At 50.0% G+C, this 14,788-nt stretch overlaps 1 protein-coding gene and 1 long non-coding RNA gene across 2 annotated transcripts; one reads left to right on the top strand and one right to left on the bottom strand.

Moving 5' to 3' along the window:
* Nucleotides 1–5,034: 5,034 nt before the first annotated feature.
* On the bottom strand, nucleotides 5,035–11,232 carry LOC135810384 (uncharacterized). The gene has a single exon (XM_065323877.1). It carries the CDS (start codon nucleotides 11,230–11,232, stop codon nucleotides 5,035–5,037), a length of 6,198 nt encoding a protein of 2,065 aa, XP_065179949.1.
* Nucleotides 11,233–11,926: 694 nt separating this feature from the next.
* Nucleotides 11,927–14,788, top strand: LOC135808798 (uncharacterized). Its single transcript, XR_010552129.1, has 2 exons — nucleotides 11,927–13,486; nucleotides 13,767–14,788. It is a non-coding gene; the product is annotated as an uncharacterized LOC135808798 (long non-coding RNA).

Consider the following 14,788-nt stretch of genomic DNA (forward strand, 5'->3'; position numbering starts at 1 on the left):
TGATGCAGGCTGAACAATATGACAAATAAATGTAAACGTAAGAAATTGATAAATGTATCGATATTCAAGGTGTTTTATTTGAAGAGAAGCAAGAAGGCCCGGTATACCGCGTTTGGCCGGACCACCTGAAAACGCAGTGCTACGGCCCTGTTTTTTACGGGCAATAATACCATCTCGATCAATAATAGAAATGCAACTAAAACCCAACACAATTTTAAAATGTAAAGAACTCAAAGCAAATGGAAAAAACTCAAAGCAAATGAAAAGAACTGAAAGCAAATGAAAAGCCCTATGCCTGTATGTACATCCTGGTTCGAATCAGGGATCAAGGGAGCAGGGAATAGTGCGATACAAAGACGGCAAGATAGACCAGAGTGACAGCGTGCAGCTCCGGGAGAATACGCCCCGATATTGCGCAATGACGTACATGTAATTTGTACCATCAACACCCGACACAGCCACCTGGGCATGGTCGTGTGGAGGTGTTGAACAGTGCATTCCTGATCCCAGCATACCAACTCACATGCATTACTCATGCATTCCATATTTGGCAATGTGCAATGGGCTTATCATCCAACGGCAAAGTTGTTTGTTTTGTTTAGGGCATAGTGACTCCCCTTTGCTGCAGCTTGCGCACCGGCTCACATGGTCATTTTACCGTATCATTCTGTTTCCCATTGCTGCTTGTCGAAATAAAAGATGAAAAATGCACGCGAATTTCCCGTTATCACCTTGGTGATACGGTGAATTGGCACCGAACCTTCGGTATGACTTGGGATCAACACTGTATACAATGCAGACAACTGCGCTGCATGAGAATGAAGTAACGGTGCCTGTGCTCACAGCATACATATACAACACTGGGGAGACTCGGACCTCTTTCTATCCCACTCCATTATCAGCATCGCACCTCCAGCAGAAACGGTCCAAGTCACCGGGCGGTCTTAAAGTGTTTGCAGTGTGCACATTATTCAGAGAGACGAAATACACTGAGGTGATGAGGTGATCCGGCGATTACGTTAGTGAGGTGAGAGCCGAACCGTAACACGCTAAAAGAAGTTTGGAAAAAGCATTCCTTCCATGTTATGTCATCCAGCAAAGCAGGTTCAATCACTCGGCATGCATGCCACAGCCAGACTTGTGAAGGAAGCTTCCCACAAGTTTCCAGCAATACATTACGCCCTCAATGTTGAACATGCTTGCACTCAGTTTATGCCCCGATATTGTCTCGGCATAAACCGGCATCTAGATATGTGTCAAACGAATGCCAGCAGTCTAGGTTGATTTATTTTCTTTGCACTCACTGTAAGATGATTGCTTACTTCGGACTCAGTTGACTTTACAATGTATACCAACTTCAGAAACCTTGTGACGGGTTTTGTGAACCTCCGTTGCAATTGTACTTGTTCATGTTGTGATTCACCTGCAGATGCGCCTCACGGCCACCTGCCGGCGCGGGTCACGATGATAACTGCAGCACACGGCTGGGGTTGGTTATGCGCCGGTCTGGTCACAGGCAACACGCCGATCCCACCATGCAGACTTGCACACACAGGTACTTGTACATGTACATGCAATGTTGCACTGCAGATAGTAGCCGGGTGACTCGCACACATGAACTGATGTCCCAATTTGCGATGATGTTGAAAATTGGGACATGATGAGTTCGTGCATATCTCTCTTTTCCGAACCTCAAAGTCACGGACACCTCAGAGTATCCAGCAGGCTAGGAGGGTCAAATCGGATATAGCTTTGATGCACATGTGACTCAGTGCAAGTAATTTTTAAAGGTACTACGACGGGTGTCCAGGTTAGAGAGTCCACGGATGTGCAGGAGGCCTGGCACATACAGCACTGTGTACGTGCTAGTGTCGTGGCTGGCCCGGGCTGATCGTCCCTACGTGTTGAGTTATCCCAAGCCCGTTGGCACAAAGTATATTGTGCACCTCTTGGTCATTCCACTCAGGCCCACCTCAGACCCACTGCACAGAGAGAAATCAGGGTCACGGCGGAGCCCTCAGGTTCGATATGGTAAACGTAGAGAGACAAAGGAAAAGTAGGAAAGTTAAAGCCACGGTAGAAAGGCCAAACCCGGGCCGGCTCAAGCGGACAAGAATGGACAACGGATGTCTTATCTATTGGCACAACACATCTTGTTTGTTTTTTTGTGCTGCGAAACAATCCTAATCAGAGCATGGTGGAGCTAGCCAGATATCGAGGAGATTCTCTTTAGTTTCCTTGAATAGACTTTTGTTGATAGGACTTGTCCGCTTGAGCCGGCCCGGGTTTGGCCTTTGTAGTACTTTTCCTTTGTTTCTCTACATTTATCGTATTGGACCTGAGGGCTCTGCCACCCTGATTTCTCTCTGTGCTTTGGGTCTGAGGTACGCTTGAGTGGAACTACCAAGAAAATGCACATATACTTTGTGCCAACGGGCTTGGGATAACTAACACGTAGGGACAATCAGCCAGCCAAGACACCAGTACCAGACTAGGCAAAAACCATGCATTCCTGGATTTCACTAGCCGCCGGCAATGCATGTACTGCTAAGGTTAATATACCGTTAGTCGTGGATAAAAGCCGGGTTTGCATACAAGCACATCGCGGATAGAAGCCTGAAAATCAAATGGGTCAAATGCATATAAGCCTGTCGCGCGTAGAAGCCTGGCTTCCATGCAAGCGCGGCTCGGGTAGGTCAAGAGCGCATGCGCTATGTACGGTGCATAGTAAAACTGCCGCCATACCGGTAGTCAGTGGTAGATCTACGCGTGTCGCGAGTAGAAGTGTGCATACAAGCCTGGCAAAAAGTATCAGTGGTGCATAAACATGGTTTGCATTAAAAAGCCTGATGCAGAAAGCGGCTTAAATGCTTATAAGCCCTACGGCTTTTATCCACGACTTTACGTTATTGGTCTTTATACTGATCAGTAACTGTACGGTGTAGCCTATTCAACTGGTGTGCTGCACACCCTCTGGGGGTCTTGTCCCACCAACTCAGATGAGATGATGGTCTGACCAGTGCAGTACGTCAGAGTACATGTATGTTTGTTTGTTTGTATACTTTATTTGAATTCGCAAATCCAAACGAGCACAAATGCTCAATGACAAGGCAGCGAATATGTTATTATGTTACAGGGAAGGAGGGTTGGGGAGAAAATAAGGAGAAAAAAGAGAGAATGGTAGATATCTCAATGAAGAGCGAAGCGTTATCAAATTACAAGTAAGCCAGCGAACGATACGTCGATAGTTCTGTAACCCGCCTAATACACTAAGTACTTTTTTTTCAGGCGTGCAATGGACTGTCATTAAAACAGAAACAGAAAAATAATAATAAGGCACCCGTTTTGTTAGTCCAGGGGATGGCCCACGCCTGGTAAAGAGAATAAAATAGAGAAAATAAACAAACAAAGAAAGTACTTGTACTAACATCGGGAGGATTTTTTTTGGAAAAAGGCCCAACCCTGCCCTGCCAGTTACGGACTTACGGGGGTCGCCATGGCAAATAATAACGGTAAACAGTGAAAATCAATCACAGACAGGAAGCTGTCTCAGGGCAAGTCTATAATCATAACATCAGGAAGATCGGAGGGTATACAGTACGACGGCAGCTTTGAAGCTGCTGAGAGACGACAGTACTCTGACTGCATCCGGTAGGACGTTCCAAAGGGCACTACCTTGGGAGGCAGGGCGAGATCGTCCGGCGCGGATTCGTGTAGCTGGCAGACGGAGCCCCAGGGCGAGATCCTACGATCCGCGCATATTAGCTATTATTCAATACTGATCCAGGTGACCTGGCCAGACACTCCAATGACATCCGTCATGGTGCATGTGCATGTACAGTCAACTTTGCTGATGCCGTCTGCGGATATAACGACAATTCGCGAATAACAACAGCCTCGGAATATCTATGCCCAGAGCAAAGTCCCATCTAACTGTAACACGTATAAGGACACTTTTCTGATGCCCCGCTGAGTGTCGTTATACGCAAAGTTGACTGAACATGGCTTGTCATAGTCATAGTGATAATATGCTGTATTGTGAGGTAAATTTGCCACGGCGTGTACACTCCTACCTCGTTTATCCGGGACTGGTTGACTTGTCCTAACTCTCTCTGAAACATGCTCTTTGGATTTGTAGGCATGCTTGGCAATAATACCCTGCAATACTATTAATTGGCTTGGGCTTTTTTCTTTCACCTTGAATGGTTATCTACAATCTGTATCCCGGTGACATATTTGTTGGTTCACCAATGAAGGATATGAGACTAACTCTCTCTCAGTGAGTGTCTTGTTGTCATAATTATCATGTGTTGCATGAACATAATTATGCAACCCCTATGTTACTTTTCCTCAGCGCCCAGGTCAACACACTTTCGTCAACACCGGGTTTCCGCACACAATCGAATCACAGTTCAGTTTTACTCCACTCCGGAGAACACAATTATTCAGACCCATGGAACATAGGAAAATCACAACAGCTACAAACTTGTAGAATCTAGAGCTCAGGTCCTACACAACAAGAACCAAAACATTACCACGCGGCCAGCAACATGTGCATGCGAACAACAACTCACACAACAAAAGGCACATGCTTCCAAAACCAATACACACTCCGGCCCGTGTCGCATATGCCAGCGGTACATGCATAAAAGGAAGTACAGTGAGAAGGAAGTAACGCAGGTCACATGAAAGCGCGTAGCATTCCCACGTGTAAGCTAACACGCACCACAAATCACGTATCACAGACACAGGGCCTAGGGCACAACTGCAACTGTGCACTACGCACACATTCAAATACAGCTGTAGACACGCACTGCATAAATCTACAAGTACTCGTACAAACTGTGCAGGTCAGCGACACCTGCAGCATCTGCTGGAACAATGGCACAAGGGAGTACTAAGAGTAAGAAAACGTAACATTCCGTCCCTCATGAGCGAACGTGGGAAAACTGAGCGAATCTAATGCCTATACGCTATTGGGCAAAACCGTAACTTGATACACAGCATTAACAACGGCGAGCATGCCAGTTAATGTCACTCATTGAGATCACTTAGCCGGACTTCGGCAGAGGCTGGGAGAGTCACCTTGACTGCTGACGGTTCCACATCTAGGGGCACCAAGCGGTGGACGCTGCGCTTGTACACCTTCCCTTTGACCTTCACGTCCACTACGCGCACCTTCCCGTCCTTTCCAGGATACGTAGCGACCACTCGACCAAGCGGCCACTGAGTCCTTGGGAGCGATTCGTCCAGCATCATCAGGATTTTGCCGACTGTAACCGATGCACTATCACGGTGCCACTTCGTCTCCAAATTGGCTCGAGCAACAATCTCGCGGAGCCACCTCTTCCAAATGCGCTTCATCAGATCCTGAAGCAACTGCCAGCGACGATGCAGACCCCCCTCCGGGGTTGCTTCCAACGCTGTTGCAACTCTCGAATGGCCAACCAAGAAATGCAAAGGCGTTAGCGGCTCCAGGTCTTCACTTTCCTCCGAAAGCGTTGTCAATGGCCGCGAGTTGATGAGAGCCTCGGCCTGCACCAATACTGTCTGGAGCTCTTCTTCAGTTAAATCAGCCTTGTACAGCACAGTCTGGAGAACTTGCTTCATGGAGCGCACGATCCGTTCGAACACGCCGCCGAAATGAGGAGAACGAGGCGGATTGAATTTCCACTCAATCCCTTGGCCTGCATACTCCGATGTGAGGTCGGCATGGTCAAGCTGGGCGACTGCCTCCCTCAGCTCTCGCTCTGTCGCAACAAAATTGCTTCCATTATCAGTAAGCAACATCTCGGGTGTGCCGCGACGCTTGCAGAATCGCGTCAGGGCCATCTTGAAGCCAGTCGTGTCGAGAGAGGTAACCAGCTCCAAGTGACACGCTCGAGATTGCAGACACGTGAACACTGCCACATACCTCTTCTCTTGTGTACGTCCTCGACCTCTCTTCACTAGAAATGGTCCGGCGAAGTCCACAGCGGTGCGGGCGAATGCCAGAAGTGGTCCTTGCGTGCGGAGGTCTGGGAGAGGACCCATCCTGGGAGTGGCTGGTTTGCGCCACACCTTCTGACATCCCACGCAGTGGTGCCGATGTGACTTCACCATTTGCTTGCCTTTCACAAGCCAGTAGTGATCGGCGAGGTTGGACAGGATGTGATTCGTGCCAATGCTGTGTCGGCATCGCTCATCCTCTCTCCGAATGATCAGCTCTGTCACTCGGTGTCGAGGTGGTAGAATAATTGGCGATCGAAACTCAGATGCCAAGTGGTAAGCCGTACGCAGTCTCCCACTAACTCTTAATACGGGGTATCCACTCTGTTCGTCGATGCGCGGTTGCAACTTGAGAAGAGGGGCACTGCTTGGCAACTCCTTCCCTTTTCTCAGCGTGCTCGTCACTTCACCATAGCTCTCATCTTGCGCACGCATGATCCAATAGTGCTCCGCTCTTTCAAACTCAGCACGGGCGTCGCTGAGCGTTAGCTGTGGCAGTCGGCTCTTGCGGCGATTGTGTATGGCACGCATGCACCAAGCCGTGACCCGCACAAGACGGCTCCACGAGGAATAGTTGTTTGGACTTAGCCGCAACGGTGGTGACATCATTGCCGTCATCGTGATTTCAGGAGTCTTGAGCATTTGTGGTAGCTCCTTCGGCACAGCTATCCTGCGATCTGGCCATTCGCTCTGTTGCTGTGCCAGAAACGTTGGTCCATGCCACCACCTGCTCTCCTCTGCCAGCTGTGTGACTGTCATCCCACGGGTGGGGAGATCAGCTGGATTTCTGACTCCGGGAACATGACGCCAGTTCCGTGCCATAGACTGCTGTTGGATCTCCGATATCCGGTTGCCGACTTCCAGCTTGAACTTTCGGCTGGGTGATCGAATCCAATACTGGACATTCATGGAATCGCTCCAGTAGTGGCTGTCGGCTGCTCTCACACCAAGAGCTTCGCTGACGTACGTCCCAAGACGCACACCCAGGACCGCTCCCTGCAGCTCTAGCATCGGAATGGATCGACGCTTGATCGGTGCTGGTCTTGCCTTGGCCATCACCAGGGTAACCTTCGCTGTACCATCTGGTCGCTCTGCTCGGACGTATGACGCAGCGGCGTAGGCCCGTTCTGATGCGTCGGTGAACGTGTGCACACTCAGACCCATCGACGTTGTGCTATCTTGAAAACAGCGATCAATGCGTAGCTGTGTTAGCTTAGGCATCTCAGCAAACCATTCTTGCCAAGCTACCGCCGTCTCTTCAGGCAGTGGGTCGTCCCAGCCGAGCCCCGCAAGACATAGTTCCTGGAACAACAACTTGCTCCTGATGGTGAATGGTGCTAGTTGCCCTCTGGGGTCAAACAGTGATGCCATGCGACTGAGGACGGTGCGCTTCGTGCACGCAGCGGATGTGGGTTCCTGATAGTGAAACGTGAAATAATCTTCGCTGACCATCCACGTTACGCCCAGTGCCTTTTGTGAGGGCTGTCCAGACGACTCTTGTGCCGTTATGGACTTAGACGTGGCCGGCGCGCGGTGCTCCGGTGGAATTGATTCCATCACTGCTTCACTGTTGCTCAACCACTTCCGGAGATGGAAGCCGCCTTTCTTCAGGAGGTCTTGTAGCTGAGACCGAAGACGCATTGCTTTCTGGTCGTCAGGCAAGGACTTCAACATGTCGTCGACGTAGAATGCCTTGCGAACTGTGTCACTGACTGCTGGGTCGTAGTTCGCTCCGAAACGCTCGGCCGTCTCCAGCAAAGCTCTGCCTGCTAGGTATGGCGATGCACGGATGCCAAACGCCAACCTGGTGAACTCATAGGCCTTGACTCCGTCCCCGGTCTTCCAAAGAAATCGGTGATATCTGCGATCCTCAGGCTGTAGTGATACCTGAAGGAACATCTCCGACACATCAGCAATCAGTGCCACGGGGTGCATGCAGAACCGGATCAGTACTGTGACGAGGTCATTCTGCAGTCGCGGCCCAGCGTACATGTGTTCATTGATGGACGTGCCGTTGAAGCGAGCTGCAGCATCAAACACAACACGGACCTTAGTTGTAGCCTTGTCTTCGCGGACTACTGCGAAGTGCGGTAGAAACCATTGCTCACGGCCACATTGCTGGACTTGATCAGATGTCAGCTCCTGAATGTACGCCTTCTGTAGGTACTCCTCTAGCACCTTTGCATAGCGAATCTGAACGGTTGGTCTTCTCTCTAGAGACCTCAGTAGCGAACGCAGCCGATCCTCGGCCTGCACTCGGTTGCTCGTGATCTGAGGACGCGCTCCATTCTGCCAGGGAATACCGACAACGAATCGACCATCTGCGTACCCTAGCTGCTGTCGAGTCATTTCCTCAGCATGGCGTTCGTCAGGTGACAGGTAGCTCTCAGCAGACGGTTGCATGCCGACCGCTTCCAAGTCCCAGAAGTTACGGACAAGCGAGTCGAGGCCTGTCTGTGTTAGTTCCAGGGCATGATGGGTGTGCTGGACAGAGCTGTCTTGTATGGCTGAACCGAAACAGACCCATCCCAAGGGTGTGCGCCTTGCAATGGGCTCACCTGCCTTGCCAATCCGTTCTTCCTGTGCACTGTGCAGTGCTGCTGAATTTAGCCCGATTAGGATGTCGATGGCGCGTTGATTGCTTGCAGCAGGGAAATCAATGTCTGCTAGATGTGGCCACTGGTGACGCAGACGGCTCCAATCAGCAACGTGCACGTCGCTTGTGATCTTTGGCAGCACATATGCCTCAACTTCTGATATCTCCTGGCTGTCATATTGATGAAGGGACAGAGACACCACCTCTCGCTCGCCTGAGAGAACTTGACCGCCTAGCACACCAACATGCACTGGCTTGCGCTCTCCTCGCAGCCGTAGTCGGTGTGCAAGCCTCTCTGTGACAAAGCTGCATGTTGATCCAGAGTCAAGAAGGACGTTGGCTGTGGCAGTCACTGTTCCATTTGCAACCCTCGCCGGTATCGTCATGAATGAGGTCAAGCCGGCCTCGTCGTCATTGACTGGCTGGGATTCGCTGTTCACATGGTGGCTAGCCTCTTTTCGCGTTGGTGGTGATGGTGCAAAACTGCCTTGTCGTTCACGGTGCAGTAAATGATGATGCTTGCCTTGACACTCTCGGCACACCGCTGCCATGCAGTCTCGTGCCCAGTGCCCATCTCCCAGGCAGTTGACGCATAGCCGTAGGTTCCGGACCGTGTCATTTCTCTTTTGCACGGGCAGACTCTTGAATTCGCCACAATCTGCAATATGGTGTGCACCCTCGCACTTACCACAGGCATGGCTGTTGTCTGCATGCTGTCTTTGCTCTGAGGCAGCTTGCTCTTTTCTGGAGTTGCTGCGGCTGCTAGAAGCGACCAAGTTACGTTTCGGCCCAGGCTGTGACGAGTCGCTTGATCGTGGAGTCCCAGGACTGGAGATAAGCGTGCGCTCCCTGACTCCATATTGCCTGCTGGGCAACGGCCGATTACTCTTGTTTTGGTGCTCCTTGGGCTGCAGTGATACTGGTGGGCGGTCTCCCAGGCCAATTCGTTCCTCAACACGCATCTGCTTCTGGACGTGTGTTATTAGGAATTGCGAGAATGCCTGTATGTCACAGCTGGAATCATCATAACGATCGAAGTAGCGTGCCAGGAGCCGTCGAGGAATCTTCCGGGTTAGCGCCAGGTATAACTCTCTGCCTGGCTGCACCTGGACTGCTTCCATGTTAAGCAGGGTATTGCGGAGCCGAATGGCGAACTTTTTCAGCTGGCTGACGTCACGCTCATTGGTCAAGACTGGCCACTCCATGAGCTCTCTTTCCTGGTTGTTCAGCTCTCGGTCTTGGCCACCGTACCAGCGTTCCAACTCGGCCATGATTGCTTTATATGCGCCAGGTCCATCCAAGACATCAGCAATCAGCTCCTCTGCAGAACCATCAGCAAGGGCCTCCCTCAGATGCGCAAGCTTGTGGTTCTCCGACATCGCGTAACTGTCGTCAATCAGCCGAAGGAAACGCTGCCGCCACTTCAGGTAGCTTTTCACCTTCCCATCAAACTTGGGCAGCTCTAAAGCCTTCAGGTGACTGGTAACAGCATAAGGCGAGTTCCATGGCATGAATCCAGGCGATGCCATCTGGTGTCCAGGCAGTGCCAGCTGAGGTCCAGGCAACAGTGTTTGCTTCGCTGGTTGGAACGGCACTGCTCCAGGGTTGAGTGAGAGTGTCTCAGTCATGGCACTGCACAGTGAAGCTGCTTGCTCGGCTTTGTCCTTGTTCTTCTGTCGTTTTTCTGATTTTTTCTTCTTCGGAGTCATCAGTCTTCTCGGTGCAGCGGCGCTTGGCTGGGCCTGTCCACTTGCTTCCAGCAGCATTGGACGCACGGCGCTACCAAGCACATGGACTTGCTGCAGCTGCTGCTGCCGTGGCGGCTGTGACGGCGGCTGCTGCTGCTGCTGCATATGTACTGGCTGGGTAGTGCAGGCAGCTCCGCCTCTGGACGCAACTCCTGCGTTGGCCAGAGCACGTGTACCAACACGCCTGGAAGCAGGCCCATAGTGACTAACAGTACTACTATCAGTGTGGCTGTTATCACTTTCACCACTACTGGCGTTAGTTGTAGTTCCAGTAGTTGTAGAGTCACCAGCAGTGTCACTACTTGAGGCGCTACTGGATGACACATAGTGGTCTGACTCTTCAGACACACCGTCAACGACGTCCGGGACATTCTGCGATAGCTGAGCAGCTGCTGTTCCTGCTACCAGTGTATTCACATTTTCAACACTGGTGCGCGCGAGTGGTAACGGGGGATCAGTCGTAAACCTACTACCGGTAACTGCACTGTCCGACTCCGCTCGTGGTGGCATACAAGATCGCAGAGTCGCACTTGCGCCGTCACGACTTCGTTGGAAGACCACGTCCCCGTCCGAAGCGATTTCTCTACGAGGCGACGGGCTAGCTCCTGCCGCCGACTCGTGCGCAGATTCTTCTTCGGAACGAGCTTGCTCCAAGGCTTGCCGTTTCTGCAGGACAGCTAACTTACTCTGCAGAACTTGTTCCTGCAGAGCAGCAATCTCTTCTGCCACTCGCACTTCGGCCTCTGCCCTTTTTCTGGCCACTCGAGCTCTCTCCAATTCTACGAGTTCAGTGCTCCCAGGACTGGCACGAGTACCCGAGCGCTCACTTCCAGAAAATCCATATCGCTTGGGTTCCTTTCCTTTCGTCGATCTGTGGCTGATACGCCGCTCCTCACTCATGGCGACGACTCTCAGCAACCACGGAAAGGCAAAAGGATCCCGTCGGAGGTGCCAGTTTATGTTACTTTTCCTCAGCGCCCAGGTCAACACACTTTCGTCAACACCGGGTTTCCGCACACAATCGAATCACAGTTCAGTTTTACTCCACTCCGGAGAACACAATTATTCAGACCCATGGAACATAGGAAAATCACAACAGCTACAAACTTGTAGAATCTAGAGCTCAGGTCCTACACAACAAGAACCAAAACATTACCACGCGGCCAGCAACATGTGCATGCGAACAACAACTCACACAACAAAAGGCACATGCTTCCAAAACCAATACACACTCCGGCCCGTGTCGCATATGCCAGCGGTACATGCATAAAAGGAAGTACAGTGAGAAGGAAGTAACGCAGGTCACATGAAAGCGCGTAGCATTCCCACGTGTAAGCTAACACGCACCACAAATCACGTATCACAGACACAGGGCCTAGGGCACAACTGCAACTGTGCACTACGCACACATTCAAATACAGCTGTAGATGTTCCGGCCCGTCCGTCGATTCTGCCCATCCTAAGATGGGCAGGGTGGCCAATGCCCATCCTGGGATGGGCAGGCGAATCTCGGATCGATCGATCGAGGTGGCATCGATGTTGTAGTTTGACGTTTACATTTATAATCGCCTTTTATTACGTGGAGGAGCTTTCATGTTCATCGTCCATTTTCGGAAAATGTAATTGTTGTTTTCGACATGTTAGGAGAGGAGACGGTATGGTTTTCTAAATATCTATGTTTGTTTTGATGTTTTGATACTTGTTGCTAGTGATCTTGCAAACTGTTACTGTGACTTCTCCAAGTCCTACTGATATACCTTGTCAAATCAGATGCCCTGTAGTCTTGGTGGAGGCTAAGTGGTATGCATTGAATTCGTAGCTGCTGAAATTGAAATTTATTTTTTCTGGAGTGACACTGGCAAGCGATGGCATTGGCGACAGAAGAACTTTGCTTCCTTCCAGGAGAGCTGCATCACAGTCGGATCCTGTCCATGCACATGCGATCATGCTGTATTGTACTTGTAGACATTCGGGAGCTGATTTTGACCCGAGAAAATATTAATTTTTTAAACATTCATGAAGAGGATATTGTTGCTGTAGCTAGCTGACAGACATAACCTGTGGCAGTGGTGTATGGAATCAGCTTGCAAGGTCTGTAGCAACTCGATCATGCAGAGAAGGAGCTGAACTGCTCACGCACTCGCTACTGCTCTCGCAAGATGATAAGATTGGCTTCTCTCCAGTGATCCAGCCCCCCTCAAAGCATGGATCCACTGCACTTTGTCGTCGAACACATCAACACGCCTGTTGACGTACACTGGGAAAGGTATCACTTCACGATGAGGAGCACACAGCACTCGTGGAGGCTTGTGCTGGGTGAGTGGCTTCTCTCCAGTGATGCAGGCCACCTGGAGGCATCGGGCCAAGTGCGTTCTTTGCCGCAAGGGCCATATCAAAACAGCAACACCAGCAATGCCACGACTTCCTGACTTCAAGACAACTGGACCACATCAGTCATCTGCCATAGTTGGTGCCGGCTATGTCGTCCCGTTCTATGCACGCCAGGGTCGAGATCGGTCACAACTCAAAGAGATCTGTATGTGTGTTTACATGTTCCTGACTAGGGCTTGTCATTTCGAGGTTATCTCTGGACAACGACGGTTTTCTCCTGGCTCTTAGACCCCGATTCACCATGCGACGTCGTGTGCCACAAGAGATGCAATCGGACAACGGTACCAATTTTCTTGTTGCTGATCAAGAGGTAAAAGCAGCTGTCAAGTTTCTCAACTACTCCAGACTAGCAGCAGAAGGTCATACCGCGACATTACCTGGTACTTCAAGCCACCAAGTGCACCACACTTTGGCGGTGTGTTCTAGGTAAGGGCCAAGGCAATGAAACGACTGCTGCAAGAAGACCTTCAGCTGCTATTGCCACAACACTTTCTCACTGGCCATGCTAGGGCAACTATTGCTGCTGAAGCCAACACATCTACAATTACTCAAGTTCACCCGAGGAAGTGCTGGGAGTTTGTGCAACGTATTGTAGATCAGGTATGGAAACGTTAGCTGAAAGAGACTGTTCCCAAGCTGGGCATCCAGGTGATGTGGTTGCTACAACAGCGTAACGCTAAGAAAGGAGACATCGTGCTTGTGATGGATGAGCACACAGCAATTGCACAGTGGCCACTTGGACGTATGCTTATGACCTATCCAGGTAAGGATGGTGTTGTTCGGATAGTAGAAGTTTAAGCTGGGAAGGTATTCAAGCATGCAGTTCATCATCTTGAGCCACTGGAAGTTAAAGGTGCAAGTACTGGGCAACTGTGATTGTTTTCATATTCATAGTAAAGAAAAGACCAAGGAACTACAAGCTATGCTGTTGCCCCCTAGGCGACAAGCAACACCCGTCGTATGCAACATACTTTGTATTCACTGCTACACTTTCTGTAGTCTGGGCTTTATGTATGACTAACTATTGATGTATTGACTTTCAGTCGGCTCCAGTTACAACTGCCGGTACACATGATACATGAGCTGTCTGACCCCTTTCATGCATTCGTATGCAGCTGTCACCTAACACCGGCACCTTTTGTCATCTACTAGTATGTATCATTTGCCGCTACGCTAGGATCGGGATGGTAGTCTGTGATCCGTAGGCGTAGATCGGTGCTTGTTTTCCTTGGTGTGTGAGTTTTAGGTTCCTGCTTCGGTGGTGCAGGTTATTGGACTTGTTTTAGTTGAGTTAGCTGTTTGGCACGAGAATGAAAGAGTAATAACACAGTCTTCTTATAGTACAGTAACGACGTTACGTTTGTGGAATGGTGAATCAAGACGAGAGGTAGAAACATATGCTATAATGTCCACTAACACCACCAGTTCCTTGACGATCAGCTCATGCGATAACATTGCACGAAACTGGCCGACAGTACTGATGTTCAACAACTAACTGGCTATCAGCTCTAGCATGTCTTGTAGGTCCTTGGTCCTTTTCTTTCCATCCAAGTTTTCATATCCAATTGCCATTGTTTTTGTTGTGTTTTTTCTTCTTGTTGTCTTCGTCTTTTACTCACTCATGTGCTCTTTATCACTTTTCCTTCACGAGGGAGGTATGGTAGATTGATTCTCCTATTTCTGTGTAATTTACATGTACTACTGTGTTCGATGGTGATGAACCACGATGCATTGATTATCATGAATGCATGTGACGTGCGTCATAGATAGATAGATCTGATTTCTATGGCTGGCGTCTATTACGCCTGACTGCTTTCCGCCTTAGGCTTGCATTCACAACGAAACGTACTATTATTTCTTCACGGCCACATGCATGTACGATGCAATGCTGTTATGTCGTTGCCTGTTCATACTGTCCTGGAGCTGGAAGAACCCGCTAGTCTTACTTCTTCTACTTTTAGTTGTTACTATCTTGCCTAAGTGGGCAGTTTAAAAAATGTTTGCAGCGGTTGTGCTTCGGTTTATAGTTATATCAAGGAACGTTAGAACATACGGTTCTCTGTGA

Source organism: Sycon ciliatum, chromosome 2, assembly GCF_964019385.1.
Source record: "Sycon ciliatum chromosome 2, ocSycCili1.1, whole genome shotgun sequence".
NCBI classification, from domain to species: domain Eukaryota; kingdom Metazoa; phylum Porifera; class Calcarea; order Leucosolenida; family Sycettidae; genus Sycon; species Sycon ciliatum.